The sequence below is a fragment of the Artemia sp. Qi Xiang Cuo genome, chromosome 11, assembly GCF_049724085.1.
Source record: "Artemia sp. Qi Xiang Cuo chromosome 11, ASM4972408v1, whole genome shotgun sequence".
Lineage (NCBI taxonomy): Eukaryota > Metazoa > Arthropoda > Branchiopoda > Anostraca > Artemiidae > Artemia > Artemia sp. Qi Xiang Cuo.
Genome location: NC_142804.1, coordinates 22078531 through 22094972, shown reverse-complemented (window position 1 = coordinate 22094972; position 16442 = coordinate 22078531). Strand labels below are relative to the sequence as shown.

The following is a 16442-nucleotide window of genomic DNA, read 5'->3' as shown; positions in this document are numbered from 1 at the left end:
CTTTTCAGGACAATGCAAAATTTCACATTTTTGTAGATAGGGGCTTGAAATCCCTTCAACAAGGTTCTCTGATACGCTAAATTTGATCTTGCAATTTTTTGAGTATCACTTGTCCTTTTGGGAGCGTTTTCCCCTTTTTTCGAAAATCATGCAGATTCTTTCAGGCTCGTAACTTTCGATAGGTAATTTCAAACTTCATGTATCTTATATGTTTCGAATTGCTATAAAAAGCCGATATTTTTTATGTATATATTGTTGTCAAAACTCCTTTTTTTCAGACTTTTGGTTACTATTAACACAAGCTGCCTCTTACTTACAGTTTGTTACCACGAACTGTTTAGTTTGGGGGATGGTTTCCCCCTACTGAGGGGTAGTTTGGAGATGGGGAGGGGTAGCCCTCCTTGAAAGATCAGGTCCAATAAATATGCCTCTGGGGATGACATGCCCCCCCACAGCCCCTAGGGAAAGGGCTGTAAGTTTTGCAATTTGTTTATTGTTTACATTTAGTATTTGTTATTAGGATACATACGGATATTTTTCGTGGGGGGGGGGGGGTAGATTTCCTCGGAGAGAATTTTTTATGAGGGGGAATTTTTATGGGAGGAATTTCTGAAGAAGGGCTTGTTTGAATTTTGAATTCTTTTTACTTTCCTCTTTGTCTATTCTTGTCATTTTATGTGTTTTTTTTCGTTCGCATTTTCGCTCAGAAAATTTGATGAACTGTTTGATTCAGTTCTTTCATTTTTTTTTTAATCTGAGAAAAAAATGCTGAAACAGGCATGTCAAATTTCATAAAAAAAGGGCAGACATCTGGTCCTTTTATTACCCTTAGGACATCTGATCGATATTTCGAGGTACTCATTTGTACTTTGTTTGTGGCTGCTCAATTTCGTCTGTGGGGAAATTTTCCAGGAAAAATTTTCCGCGAAGGAGGACGCCTTGTACCGTTTAGTTTAGCTGAAGCCAATTTAAACTAAATTTTCTCGTTTGTTTATTAAGGTCATCTATGTGTGAAAGGATTTATTCAGGGATTGGGGAAGTTTTTCAAAGTTCTCCGCAAACAGTGGAATCATGTAAAAAGTGTTGTAAGATTCCTCTTCGTTAACTTTTAGAAGTGTGTACGTTGACGGAAATGAGTAAGGGAAACATCTTTGTGATTTTAAAGATTCTGTATCGCCTTTTTCTTCTAACTTAACCTGACTCATAACTGCTAAACTTTATCACCTTTTTTGAGCAACTCCAAAATTGATTCTTAGAAAAATGTAATGAATTGAGATTATACGGTAAATGTAGGATTTTTAAGTGACTGCATTGTAAACTGTAAAAATAAGATACAAATATCGCCTTAAACGTCAATTGAATTTAAATGAGAAATTTTCTCGGAGGTTCGATCAGTAACTTAGGTCTCTTGCTCGGTGTAGAGAGTGATGTCTGCCTCCTCCATCCATGTCGGTCCACTGCGAGCGTTTGTCATCGCTTGGAACTCGGACAGGCTGTCGGACCATCGTTTCTTCGGTTGGCCGTGGGGTTGCTTCCAACCAGCTTTCATAGGGTCAAAGTCAAAGGTACGCTCGGCTACTTGGATAGAAAACCGAGACTGCTTGATGAGCTGCAGCAGCTTCTCATTAATCACACAATCAAACAACCTTTGATCCTTCTCAGGCTCTTCGTCTGGAATACATCGATGGCCTATAGTGTTGCGGTTCATTCATGCAGTGTCCCTGCTCCGTAAAGCATTACAAAACTGACGAGGGTGTTGAAATTCTGTAGTTTAGTTGAACGACTGATGTTCGGTTTTCGCCGTAAGTGACGGTTCAGTCTGCCCATGGCAAAAGCGAAGTCGCTTTGGATATCCGTGCCTGTAGCTCGGGAAGAAGTGAGCCATCTGAGGAAATTGTGGAGCTCAGGTAGGTGAACCTTTGGACAACTTCAATGCTAGTTGTTCTGTCTAAGCTAACTGTAGAAGTGGCAGCAGGAGAAGACGGGTCTATAGCCATAATTTTCGTTTTATCCCGGTTTATATACAGTCTCACATTTTTGGCCTCTTCTCGTAGGACTCGAAGTGCTTCCAGTAACCGATCCACGGAGTCCGCTAGGATGGCCAATTTGTTAGCAAAATCAGCATCTGAGATGAAGTGATCTCCAAACTTGAGCCCAAAACTGAGACGTGAAGCTGTCTTTGTTATAACGTGGTCTATGATGGCATTGGAGAGCTCTGAGGCCACTGCAAATCCATGCAGTGTTGAAATTGGAAGAACGGGCTGCGCCGGCTGTTGACTTGAATACAGCTTTCTGTGCCATGATGTTGAACTTTGAAGAGTCTGCAGTATTTCTCAGGGAGGCCGGTCGATTCTAGATCACCAAAGCTCTTCTTGGTCCACTGAGTCGAACTCAGCACGGAAGTCGACGAAGGCAAAATAAGCTTTCCGCTGGAACTCCGTTGCTTTTCCTGTCGAATCGTAAAAATCTGTTTGACGGTGGAACGGTCCAACTTAAAAGCAGCTGGCTCCATTCGCCGAATCCAAGGAATAATGTCCTGACATTTGTCCAGCAGGACCATTGAGAAAAGTTTTCCAGGAACTGACAGCAGAGTTATTCCACGGTAATTTGAGCAGTCACTTCTAGAGCCTTTCCTCTTCCATAAGGAGATAATGACATCCTTCCGCCAATCTTCGGGGATTATTTCAGTTTGCCAGGTCATGGAGAACAGGGTGTGGAGGAACAGGAGCATTTTAAGGTCTGCATATTTCAGTAATTCAGAGCTTAAGCCACAGATACAAGCAGCTTTATTATTCTTGATCTTTTTAACTGCATTTTTGATTCCTGAAGGACTGAAGGGCTGATCTGGAGGAACATCTGCTTCAGGTCTTTGACTGTTAGACCGGCTGAGACTATCATTTGGATGGACAGGCGGGCTGGTATTATTTAGGAGCGAGCAGAAGTGTTTCTTCCACTGCTCAAGACAAGAGCCTTCATCAGGTGCTTGAGCAGGCTACCCATGTCTTTTTGCTGCTAGTTCAATTTCACCGGCTTTCCTTGCAACGAAGTGAGTTTGGTCCCGGTGAATGAGTCTATTCCGTACTCCATTAAGCCTTTGATGAGCGGCCATCTCCCCAATGAGTCTTGCCCTCCGTCCTTGCTCTATGATCTGCAGCGTTTCATTAGTTAGTCAAGATTTCTTTGGAAAACTTCTCTTGCCAAGCACCAGTGGTGCTGCTTCCCTCGTCTGCGATTTAATATACTTCCAGGCGGCTTCGATGCTGCTAAGTTTGCTAAGGAGCTCGAAGTTACTCGTTACCTCAATACTATACTTTAGGTGAGTATCTGGCTCCTCAAGTTTCCCAATATCTGCAGCGCCTGGCCTTCTTTCTGATCGTTGCGTTTGGTGGTGAAGCTGGACTTCAGCACATACAAGCCTGTGATCTGCATTTCTGAGCTCTGCTGATCTGCAAGTTCCACAGTGATGATCTCCATCGTTTAGAAATAATGACGTGGCTGATTATCTACTTTATGTAACCCTCATTACTATACCACGTGTATCAGTGGATAGGTTTGCGTTGAAAGTAGGTATTTCCTATAATAAGGTCATGGGACTGGCAAAATTCAAGCAGGTGAAAGCCATTATCATTAAGTAGGTCTGGGATACAGGGCCAATTGTGCCACAACAAACACTCATATCATCACGCACTGTGGTGTTGAAGTCACCGTGAAGAACAGTTATATCGTGAGGGACACTACCGTGAGCCATCTGGCCAGAGCAGAACTCTTCCTTGGTTGTGTCGTAGGAATCGTTGGTCGGGGCATAGCATACGATCATGGTTGTCTTACCATGTTTGTGTCCAAAGCGGGCCTTCATTAGTCTGTCTGGTACATCTTCGTGCAAGAGTAATGTCCTTCTTGCGAGACTATTTAGCGTGAGGCCAACGCAATTTCTTCTCATGTTTCTTCTAGACCAGATGAACGAGTGGTTCTTGCCTATTTGTTCTTCTCTGCTTCTGGTATGACGGGTTTCTGTGAGACCGGTAATCGCCACTTTATTCATATAAAGTTCTTCACAAAGTGGGTTCTTTGATGCAGGTACATTTCAGAGGGGCTCAAGGGCTCATCTGGAGGAACATCGGCTTCAGGTCTTGGACTGCTAGACTAGCTGAGACAATCATTTGGAGGTACAGACGGGCTGGTATTGTTTAGGAACGAGCAGAAATGTTCCTTCCAGTGCTCAAGACAGGAGCCTTCATAAGAAAGAAGTGTCCCCTTCTGGATAGGATAAGCTCCAAAGCGGAAGTTTTATTTTCTGTGAGGTCTCAGAGATGCTTGAACAGGCTACCCATGCCTTTTTTTGCTGCTAGTTCAATTTCACAGGCTTTTTTTGCAACGAAGTGAGTTTGGTCCCGGTGAATGAGTCTGTTCCGCACTCCATTATTCCTTTCATAAGTGGCCATTTCTTCAGTGAGTCTTGCCCTCCGTCTTTGCTCTATGATCTGCAGCGTGTCATTAGTTAGCCATGATTTCTGTGGAAAACTTCTCTTGCCAAGCACCAGTTGTGAAGCTTCGCTCGTCTGTGATTTAAAATACTTCCAGGCACGCTGCTGCTAAGTGTGCCAAGGAGCTCGAAGTGATTCGATACCTCAATACTATACTGTAGGCGAGTATCTGGCTCCTTAAGTTTCCAAATATCTGCAGCGACTGGCCTTCTTTCCACTGGTTGGAGGCGAAGCTGGACTTCAGCACACACTAGCCTGTGATCTGCATTTCTGAGCTCTGCTGATCTGTAAGTTTTGCAGTTCCGCAGTCATGATCTCCATCGTTTAGAAACCATGACGTGGCTGATTATCTTCTTTGTGTAACCTTCATTACTACACAACGCGTAGCCTACTGGTGGATAGTTTTGCGTTGAAAGTAGATATTTGCTATAACAAGGTCATGGGATTGGCGGCAGGCAGGAAGAGTTCAAGCAGGTGAAGGCCATTATCATTAAGTGGGTCGGGGCATACAGGACCAGTTGTGTCACGACAAACACCCATATGGTCACGCACTATGGCGTTGAAGTCACCGAGAAGAATAGTTATATCGTGGGAGGACACTATCGTGAGACATCTGGTCAGAGCAGAACTCTTCCTTGGGCGTGTTGTCAGAATCGTTGGTCGGGGCATAGCATACGAGGATTGTCGTCTTACCATGCTTGCTTCCAAAGCGGGCCTTCCTTATTCTGTCTGATACGGCTTCGTGCAAGAGTAACGCTCTTCTGGCGAGACTATTTAGCGTGAGGCCAACGCCAATTCTTCTTTTACTCCCTCCAGACCAGAGCAATGAGTGATTGTTGCACACTTGCTCTTCTCCGCTTCCGGTAAGATGGGTTTCTTTGAGACGGGTAATCGTCACTTTATTCTTATAAAGCTCTTCAGAAAGTAGGCTCTTTGATGCTGCCGTACTCAGTCAAAACATTCCTGGTGGTTATTTGAAGCCCCTTTTGGCCCAGAAGGTTCAGTCTTTCTGACGTCGTCAGTAGAATATTTATTGACGCGCGATGGTCGATATCTTAGAAGAAAGTTCGGATCAGAGGCTATTTTGTCACTTTACGTACCGCTTATTTTCAGGTGGAGGGTTGCTAGACTAACCGATCCTAGACCTGGAATCTGGATAGAGCTAAATTAACCTAGATACTGTGATTTCTGGGCTGGGCTGCACCCGCCGCAAAAGGTTGCAGTCACCCTGATTAGAGTGTTTAGTTAGGGGTTGGGGCATATCCAGAGGCACGTGGTCAGCAATTACACTTACTAATAGATTGTTTTGACGAAATAGTTTATAACTTTATTAGTAAATAAGAAAACTTCAAAAGAGTCCACACAATATGAAAATAAAAGACTACTATTTTTGCCAAAAATAGTGTTAATTATTCAGGTAGCGACAAAGCCAAGCAACTGGCCAGGGGGCTCAGCCAACCCTTCCCAAAGTGAAAAAATCACATATAGACATAGCTGTGCAAAAGGGGCAGGGGAGAAATATTTTTGCAAAGATTGACTCAAAGGATCGCTTGGAGAAAATCGAACAATAATTGTTTGAACTACAATTTCGGTGTTTGACATTCCCCTACCCCTGCAATTTTGCTAACATGAGTTATCTGTTTGTACCTATACTCAACAAATATTATACAATGTGTATAATCCAAATCGTGATTGAGTACCACAAGACATTTTACATCTCTGCAAGAGCTTATGTGTGAGCATGTCGATTTTTTTATGTATATAATTAATGAGCAATGCAATATATATTTATGGACAAATTTTTGTTGTTATTCTTTTATACAGAGTCCGCTTATATCCGGTGTGTCGACATATTTATGCGGAAATGAACATAGACCACTAATGTAAATATAAGTGGATACTGAAAATCAGAAAATTATGAATTCTCTGATACGCAATCAAATATCTGGACTTGCACATCTCATGGGTCAGTTTACCCCCATTTTATATGTTGACATATTATAGACTATTCTTTCTGTTAAAAATTTTACTTTGTATTTTCTCTTTTTCTAGTTCTGCAGTAGATACGAAAAGTGGGACTAAAGTGGCAATAAAGAAGCTTGCTAGACCATTTCAAACAGCAATCCACGCAAAAAGAACTTATCGAAAATTAAGGCTCTTGAAGCACATGAACCATGAAAATGTATGTTTTACTGCCTTATAAGCATTTGATATTTAAGAAGACACAAAACAGACAAATATTATGGAAAATACAAGAACATACGGAACACATCGTAAAAATTTTGAGATCTCGGAAGAGCTGCTTTGGTGCTAAAAAATTCGTTATGCTAATGTGTGTTTTTTGCCTTAAAATGAAAATTTGCTCAACGCATCCTCTCTTCTTCCTAAAACCACACTGATCTTCTCTTAAAACTTCATATACAGCATCTTTAAGTATTAAATTTAAAAAAACAAGTTTTTTAAGCTGAAAGTAAGGAGCGACATTAAAACTTAAAACGAACAGAAATTATTCCGTATATGAAAGGGGCTGTCCCCTCCTCAACGCCTCGCTCTTTACGCTAAAGTTTGTCTTTCTCACAACTCTCTTTTTGTTAAACAATAAAAAAACTTTAGCGTAAAGAGCGAGGCGTCGAGGAGGGGACAGCCCCTTTCATATACGGAATATTTCTGTTCGTTTTAAGTTTTAATGTCGCTCCTTACTTTCAGTTTAAAAAACTTGTTTTTTTTTATTTAATTTCTGATCGTTTTTTAGTTAATGCAGCATTTATTTTGGCTCACCGTCATTGAATAAGTAAGCAAAATTTGCATAAAAATTTTACTCTTCTTTTACTAAATGGCTGTCTCTAAATTTGGTTCTGACGTAATTTACAAATTAACTTACGTAACGAACTTCTATATTCGTATAATTTTCTTCTGGCAAAAATACAAAAGTTGCAGATTTTTGCAGATATGAGCTTGAAATCTATGTAATAGGGTTTTCTGATACGCTGAATCTGAAGGTGTGATTTTCATTAAAATTCTTTCACTTGTAGGGGATGTTTCCCCCCTCTTTAAAAAATCAGTTAAATTTTCTCAGGCTCGTACCCTCTGATGAGTAATACTAAACTTAATAAAATTTATATATTTAGAATCAGCATTATAAGCCCATTCTTTTGATACATTTATTGACATCTAAATTCCGTTTTTAAAAGTTTCGATTACTATTGAGTCGTATCGCTTGTTTTTTTTTATTGTTTTTATTATTACGTATATGAGGGGGTTCTCCCCTTAGTCAATACCACGCTTTTTACGTCAAAACTTAAAATTTTGTTTAATTCGCAAACCCCTGAATCTAAAGGCCGTTTAATTAGAATAGATAGCTCTTTTGAAAGCACTAAAGAGCTAGGTATTGACTTGGGGGAGAACCCCCTCATATACGTTATGATTTCTGTTCGTTTTAAGTTCTAATGTTGCTTCTTACTTTCAATTGAAAAAACTTGTTTTTTTATTCAGTTTCTGATCGTTTTTTAAATAATGCTTGGAAATCCGGCTCCCCCTTCATAGAAATGTCCCTTACCCCAAAGAAACATCCTCCACGGAAAGATTCTCCCGAGTAACCCCCTCCTCCAGTCCCCCCCCCCCCAGAAAAAAATCCTCCCTTAAAATGTCTGTATACTTCCCAATAACCAATACAATATTTAAGCAATGGTCAAAGTTCATAACTTGCAGCCCTTCCCCTGGGAACTGTGGGAGATTAAGTCTCCTTAAAATAAATATCTATTTGATTTCTGACTATTCTGAACAAAATGGCTATCTCAAAATTTTAATTGGGTGACTTTGGGAAAAAATGACGTGGGAGGGGGCCTAGTTGCCCTCCGTTTTTTTGGTCACTTAAAAAGGGCACTAGAACTTTTAATTTCCGTTCCAAGGAGCCCTCTTAAGATATTCTAGGACCACTGGGTCAATACGATTACCCCTGGGAAAAAAAACAAATAAACACGCAATTCCACATTTTTGTAGATAGAAGCTTGAAACCTCTACAGTAGGGTTTTCTGATACGATGAATATGATGGTGTGATTTTCATTAAGGATCTATAATTTTTAGGGGGTCTTTTCCCCTTTTTTCGAAAATTAGCCAATTTTTTTCAGGCGCGTAACTTTTGATGGGTAAGATTTAACTTATATATTTGAAATCACAATTAAAATCTGATTCTTTTGATGTATCTATTGGTATCAAAATTCCGTTTTTTAGACTTTCTGTTACCATTGAGCCGGGTCGCTCCTTACTTACAGTTCGTTACCACGAACTGTTTGATTCTAGACACTACTATATGGTGATATTTGCTTTGAACATCAATTACAGCCATCTATACACCCTGGTGTCTTGTACCAATCCTACCAGTTTTCTTCTTACAATAACTTAATCAATATTGTTTGCCGTCTTACCATTACGTGACTATTATATTAAGTTATGGGCCATATTTCGACCAAACACTGTCGTTTATAACTAGATTGTTAAGCGTTTACTATTTTCTTTTTACACCAAATTTATCTTGGCTAAGATACCATCTATCCCTATTCCTGCTAGCCTGGGCACTAAAATTTTCTAATGAAAATACCATATTTATACCTGAGACCCTGTCTATTTATTCCTGTAGCTTCAAGTAAAAATCATTAGAGAGGGCGTTTATTCAAATAGTTGAGTTTAGACATTAGGGTACATCGGTCATTTATGAAACATAACTGTAAAAGTGCAAACAAAATGACAAATAATAAGCACAGATTAAAAAATGAAACGAATAAAGCTGGTGATAAATGACAAATTATAAAATATAATATTTCTTTATTATTCCCCCCCCCCCAAAAAAAAATAATAAGAAAAATCATATGCTGGTGGTTGCCATCAGCAGTTTGAGAAGTGTCAAGAAAAGACGCCCATCATTGCTATTTATACCCTTTGGCTATTAAATGAAATAACCCATATTTCTTAATTTTAAACCGAAAGAGTGAAATTGATTAAATTCCCGTCTTGTCTCCACAGGGATAGCAAAAAGTCGTCTCCAACCTCGTCTCCAAAAAGGTAGAGTTATTTGTCCCTCTAGAAATTGTATACTTAAAAGTGGTATATTTGAAAATCTAGCCCCTCCCCTAATTGGCGCCTCTGTAAGAGAGATGGATTTATAATTTGAAAGTGTTTCCTAACCTTTAGTTCAAAAGCTATCAACCAACGTGGCACAGAAGTCACATTTGGCTCTAGTTCAATTCCTAATAGTTTACATTGTTAAAATGCATTAGCCAATGTCATCTTTTAAAGTCGTGTACAAGAAATCGTTATGCTGGGACACGCATATAGGCTGATAGTAAACTGAGCTAGTTACAACGACGCTCATGATGAGTACTTAATTTTAATATAATCTTTTTTGTTTTCTTTTAGGTTATTGGCCTTCTTGATGTATTGACTCCTGGCCAGTCATTGAATGATTTTAATGATATGTAAGTACTTTTCTCGCTACGATTGTTTTATTACCATCTTAATATGTGATTGAATTTTATTTTTTTAAACGGGTTCTGTAAAGAAAAATAATCGAACTTGTACTTCAGCCATAGGAATAGTAAATGAATAAAAAGGTTCTGCATAGAAGGCCAATACTTACTTAATCTGATTAGCCCACTTTTGAGCTTCGTGTCGTCTTTTCCGACACCTGATGATCGTTGGTAATCGACGGGAGTAATATCTTTGAAACTAGATTGTTTTGGGTTGTCTAAATTTCAGTGTCCGAAAAGACGAAACCGAGTCTCATCAAACTCTGTTCTTTCCCTAGTTCTATGGTTCTATGAGACAGAGAAAAAAAAACGGGGAATGGATCTTACCGGTAGATTTGTTTTTGTTTTTTGCAGGATCAGTTTGAGCATGTAAGATTTGGGTGCATCCAAATACCTTAAATATTTAGACATCAAATAACACTATTGGGAGCAATTTTAGTTCTTTTATTTTCGTCGGATTTTTTTAATTTCTATTTTTATTTTTTGTTGTTATCCCGTGAAGTTTATGGAAGAATAACATAATCCCTTCTCTTTGAACAGTTTTTAGCTCATTCATTATTTTATTTTTTTTAGTCTATGGACACTTTAAACATCTGGAGTATTCTACACACTAGGAATCTAAATTGCCCTTGCTTCCTCAATATAATGCTTACCAACATTTAGAGTCTGTTAATACACGATTCTTTGCCTGTACATGTTCCCACGAGAGGGATTCAATTTTGTTTTCGGTTTGTTTATGTGGGTATCCAATCAGAGGGCATGGGCTGAGCGAAAAAGAATTTTTCTTTTGGTTTCGCCATTAGCTATCCAAAGATCTCGGAAAATCTATCTTTTCATGGCTGGTATGTCTAAAAAATGAAGATTGTGCCCTTGTCACCTTTTTCGCTAACGACTAGTTTCAAAGCGGCGCTCCCGGGAACATTGATATATGCCTCTATGGAACAGAGATAGTCAAATATTTTTTCTGGTTCAAAACACTTATTTATTGCAATATCTTTGAGAAATATACTCTATATATTTAACGCGGTAAGTGATAATGTAGCAATAATATATAAATCGACTCTAAAACCACTCCGGGAAGTTATCAGGGGTCTGGAGGACCCCCTGATGAAAAGAAAATAACACTCAAATTTGTTAGGTTTCAGGGGTAGGATTTCTCCCGTTTTTTCTGTTAGATGTTTAGACCGTTTGTAAAAGAAAAACAGTGTTAGAATTTTGGGATACGCACAATTTGGCTATATTTTTGTGTAAATAAGGTTATAATACCGGAAACGAGGTGCTCTAAATATACCATTATGTATATATATTTGAGGATACGGAACTTGGCACTACTGAATTCTGTTACAAGCTTTGAAATGAAAGGTAATGACCTAGAAACCTAACTATTTCAAAGTATTCATAAGGTATTCTTTAGGTTAAAAGCATACAGTCGATATTCTTCGATGAAAAGAATAAATTGAATGCTTGTACTAGAATTTATACTACTTCTGATAACCAAGTGCAGGACCAAGCCGCCTGAGACCAACACAGCTACGCACGTTCCTCTTTCACCACAATCTATTCAAAGGTTATCTCTTTACCCCGTCCCAAGAACCTCCAGTTTCCTTTTTTACGACCCCTTCCCACCTTATTCGGAGACAACCTGCTTCTCGTTTGAGCCTAGATGGATGGCTTAAAAAGGACGATCTTTGGCAATCTGTCATCCTTTATCTGCAAAACGAGTCCAAGCCATCTCAAGTTTTTCACAACATTTTTTAGTAGAGTTCGTTGTCTTCAACATGGTCCGTCAAACGAGTGGCCAAAACTATCCGTAGACAGTTCCTCTGGAAAATATCTCACGAATCCTCCTCCGTCTTCCGAAGCGCCCGCGTTTCGGAACCATACTTGACCACTGTCATCACTGTAGCTTTCAATATTCATCTTGGTTTGGAGACTTACTTGATTACAACTGCTCATATGCAGGGGCGTAACACATTGGGGAAGGGACTCCTCCTCCCAATGCTATCAGTCAGTTGGTAAAAAAAACTGAACCAATTAAACAGTGGTGCGAAGTGCCGCTATTTTACTGCCTGAATTTTTTTGGTTTTTACTAGATAAATGGGATTACGAAAATAAATGACGTAAAATCAGTGGCAGAGGATCAGTCTCAATCAGTAAACAAAGGAACTGATTCTAGTGGCAATATCACCCAAATTAGTCGGTAAAATTTACCAGCCAGTCAGTAAAACCCATCCCCCCCCCTGCCAAACTTTCTTTCTAGTGACGCCTCTACTTCTATGGTCATAAATTGACTTACAACTGCAGAAAAACTTTGCATTTTTAAATTGCGGCAAAATGTGATGTTGAAAAAAAAATTAGCTTTATTATGTATTATGTAGAATTAAATGCAAGTTCTCGGTTTTTAAAGGCAGCAAGACCATTCTGGAACGTTTGGCGGTTCTTGCATTTAAAAAAAAAAAAAAAAAAAAAAAAAAAAAAGAACTGTCAAAATGGGCAATTGCGGATTATTTCAAGTTAATTGGGAGCTGGAACTTTATTGTATATTCACCTGAACAATTCTGGTTATGCTAAAAAATTATATAAAAAAAAATTTGGTGGGTCTATTATTAGTACTCTAGGTCTAGTACTTCAAATTGCAGAATGTGTGCTTAGAGCACGTAGATAGATTCGTAGATAAAGTTGCTATTGTTTTACATGATGCATCATTAAATAAAAGTGAAATTGTCACGTTTAAGTTAATAACCTTGGCAATATGTTTATAAAATATCTAGATTGAAAGTGGAATGCTACCACTTTATTTTGTTACAAGAGTGTGCAAGATAATGAGAAAAGCAGCTAAAATAGTGATTATTTATTTATAACTACTTACGTAATACAGCTATGTGAGTAATCCACACTCTTACAGAAGACGAAACGCTTTGCCAAAATAAAAATAACCAAGAGACGTCGCTATTTTAAGTTTGGCTGGTGTGTCCTATTAAAAACGAAAGAAAACTCATTTGAATTGTTAGTAAAATCATCACAGTGGTTTGGAATTACTAAAGAGCAATGTGTCTTTTGTGCATCTTTTTTCCAGTTAGAGGAAGTTGTTGTAGAAAATTTGGAGGGGGCTCGTTCGATCGAAATTGCTGAAGTGCCATTTTCAAGTGCCAAAAACTATTAGAGGGCAACCAGCCACCCATTTTCAATTTACCCCCCCTCCCCGGACACTAGCTTCTATGGCATTGGACACAAGTTCAAATTAACCATTTCACTCAAACGATCACATCATCCAAAATCTTTGCCTCTAGGGGAAACACGGCCCACGCAGCCCCATTGGGCTGCCTATGTTAAGTTTAAAATGACCGGAAATAAATAAGAGCGGGCCTGCTACTAATCCCCCCTTCCCATCCCTCCAAAGGTATCATTTACACTTTCCCAAAACAAAATGTATTTTCATCAGTTTTATTTTTCATTATAGCATTGTATTATTAATAACTAACTTAAGTTGGTTCATTAGTTTAATTTTCAACAAATTTTCATTAATATTTTCTTCCTTTTCAAATCATGTATAGAAAATCAGTTAGTGAATCAATTATTGACTCACTAATTCAAAATATTAGAGATAAAACTAAACAGATTGTTTCACATATTTACAATTGACAATTGAAAATTGGGTTGAAAGTGTTCTTTTTTAAAATTTCAATTATGTAATCATTATTTCTGAGATGAGTGGGGCTAGAAAATTGTCTTTTGTGGAGGGGGAGAGGTGGTTAGCATGAACTCTGACCAACTGAGTGTTTAGGCTTAAACATAAAGTCTTATTCCCAATAAATTGTAGAATCCCTCTGTTTAAAAAGGGGGAAGGGTAAGTAACCAGCCAGAGTATATGTGTTTACGATTTGGCAGTAATTAAGTGTACTATGTGTGTACTTTTTTGAGCTCTGTCGCTCATGGTGTACTTTTACCGTCTTCTCTCTTTGTTTTCCTTTTTTCTTTACTCATTATGTAAGTAGATGAAATTTGTACTTTTTTTTTCAGATACTTGGTTACTCATTTAATGGGAGCTGACTTGAATAACATTATCAAGACTCAAAAATTGTCGGATGATCATGTCCAGTTTCTTGTTTATCAAATTCTTAGAGGACTAAAATACATCCACTCAGCGGGTATTATTCATAGAGTATGTCTGACCTTTTTAAGCTATTTTCCTTCTCCCTCTTTTAAGGTTTTTCTTTGATGATGCTGAAATTAATGATTTGAAATTGAAGTCATAAAGTGCAGAAATGTAAATGTCAAATTATTTCTAGTAAAATTATTTGTCCCGTTCAATTTTCGAGTTAGTCGGGGTTGCCATTTTAAACTCCAGTTGCATCACTCAAAAAGTCCTTAACGTTAAATCCTTGTGGCGAAAGATAAATAAGAGTATTGTAGATGTCATCATTTAGGTAAGACGCAGTAATCAATAAGTGAGCAAAGATAAGCAGATCGAAGAAAATCTGAACGTCAAATCAAAAGGAAACAAGTTTTTTTTTCTCCTCTTTTTGCAAAAAAAGTATAAAGAACAGGAATATTCTGTCACACTAAGGAACCTAAGGTACCTAGGTTAGGTTAGTTTGTGTATTTAATATATGCTATGCTTTACCCCACCCCCTGATGTGCAAATATATAGCCGAAATTTGTTTCTAATCTAATATACTTATTACTATTATATAAACTTATAATTTTTTTTCATAACAAAAATTTATCAGAACCATTAACCGTCAGAACGTCGACAGTCATAACATCGACACGTCATAACACCTAAAAAAAGTGTCAAAACGAAAAGCCATCAGAACCACTAACCGTCAGAACGTCGACAGTCATAAAATCAACACGTCATAACACCTAAAAAAATTGTCAAAACAAAAAGCCATCAGAACCACTAACCGTCATATCATCGACACGTCATAACACCTAAAAAAATTGTCAAAACAAAAAGCCATCAGAACCACTAACCGTCACAACGACGACAGTCATAACATCGACACGTCATAACACCTAAAAAAATTGTCAAAACGAAAAGCCATCAGAACCACTAACCGTCAGAACGTCGACAGTCATAAAATCGACACGTCATAACACCTAAGAAAATTGTCAAAACGAAAAGCCATCAGAACCACTAACCGCCAGATTGTCGACAGTCATAACATCGACACGTCATAAAACCTAAAAAAATTGTCAAAACGAAAAGCCATCAGAACCACTAACCGTCATAACATCGACACGTCATAACACCTAAAAAAAATGGCAAAACGAAAAGCCATCAGAACCACTAACCGTCAGAACGTCGACAGTCATAACATCGACACGTCATAACACCTAAAAAAAATTGTCAAAACGAAAAGCCATCAGAACCACTAACCGTCATAACATCGGCACGTCATAATACCTAAAAAATTCTCTCATATTGCGTATCTTTTGTACTTTAGTACTCCTAAGTTAATATCCTTCATGCCTCTATTCTCCTGTCTTTTGACATTTTTTATGACAAAGAGCTGATGAACGAGCTAAAATACATCCTATCTGGAAATACTATTGTAATAATAGAGATGGTGTTTGTTGTAATTATACTTAAAATACCACTTTTACCGTGTAAAACAGTTTTTTTTTCCAAAAGAGTGGAAAATTAATGTCCTACTAAGTTAAGTAAAAAAAAATGTTATGCTTCTTAAACCTAGCTCGGATATTGGGATGTTTTTCAGAGAATAAGCTCTAAGTTTGTCAAAAAAGCCTAAAAAAGAGGGGGTTGTGTGACAATTATAGATAATTGTGGGGAAATTAATGATCATTGCTGAACTCCCGAGAAATTTCTAAAGAACACTGCCTATTTTATCGATAATGAACTTATATTTAGAATTTAAAGATTGAGTGTAAAACAAGGGTGATTCTGTCGACATCTTACTCGCTAAATTTTGTGGCCGACTGAAATTTTTTGAGGAAAGCCCCGAAAATACTTTCGAGAAAGTGTCCTTACGTGACGTCAAATCAATCCAAATTATGCATCCTATTTATTTCTGCTTTGTGCCTTTTTTCGCTCGTTTTTATATATTTTACTTTTAGTGTGGCTTTTTCGCGCCTTTTGTCGCTCCTTTTTTTTACAATTTTTTTTTTAGTGTTGCAACTTTTTACTGAATAAGCATAAAATAAAAAAAAAATGTCATAAAATTTAATTTTTTGTAGGATCTCAAACCCTCAAATATAGCTGTCAATGAAGATTGTGAGCTGAAAATATTAGACTTCGGTTTAGCGCGACCTGCAGAAACTGAAATGACTGGTTACGTTTCTACTCGTTGGTACAGAGCTCCAGAAATTATGCTCAACTGGATGAGATATTCACAAACAGGTAAGAAGTCTCAACAAATTTCCTCTATGCAAGTTTTCATATTCTTCGACCCTTCAATCCAGAAGATTTGT

The 16442-nt window shown here is 38.0% G+C and overlaps 1 protein-coding gene across 1 annotated transcript in view; it reads left to right on the top strand.

Annotated features, from left to right (window-relative positions):
* LOC148946765 (mitogen-activated protein kinase p38b-like) overlaps positions 1-16442 on the top strand; it is a 131294-nt gene that overhangs the window by 39107 nt on the left and 75745 nt on the right. Inside the window, exons 2-5 of the mRNA XM_089097130.1 lie at positions 6537-6666; positions 9898-9956; positions 14028-14169; positions 16209-16371. Coding sequence (XP_088953256.1) covers positions 6537-6666; positions 9898-9956; positions 14028-14169; positions 16209-16371 — 494 coding nt within the window. The remainder of the gene's footprint in view (positions 1-6536; positions 6667-9897; positions 9957-14027; positions 14170-16208; positions 16372-16442) is intronic.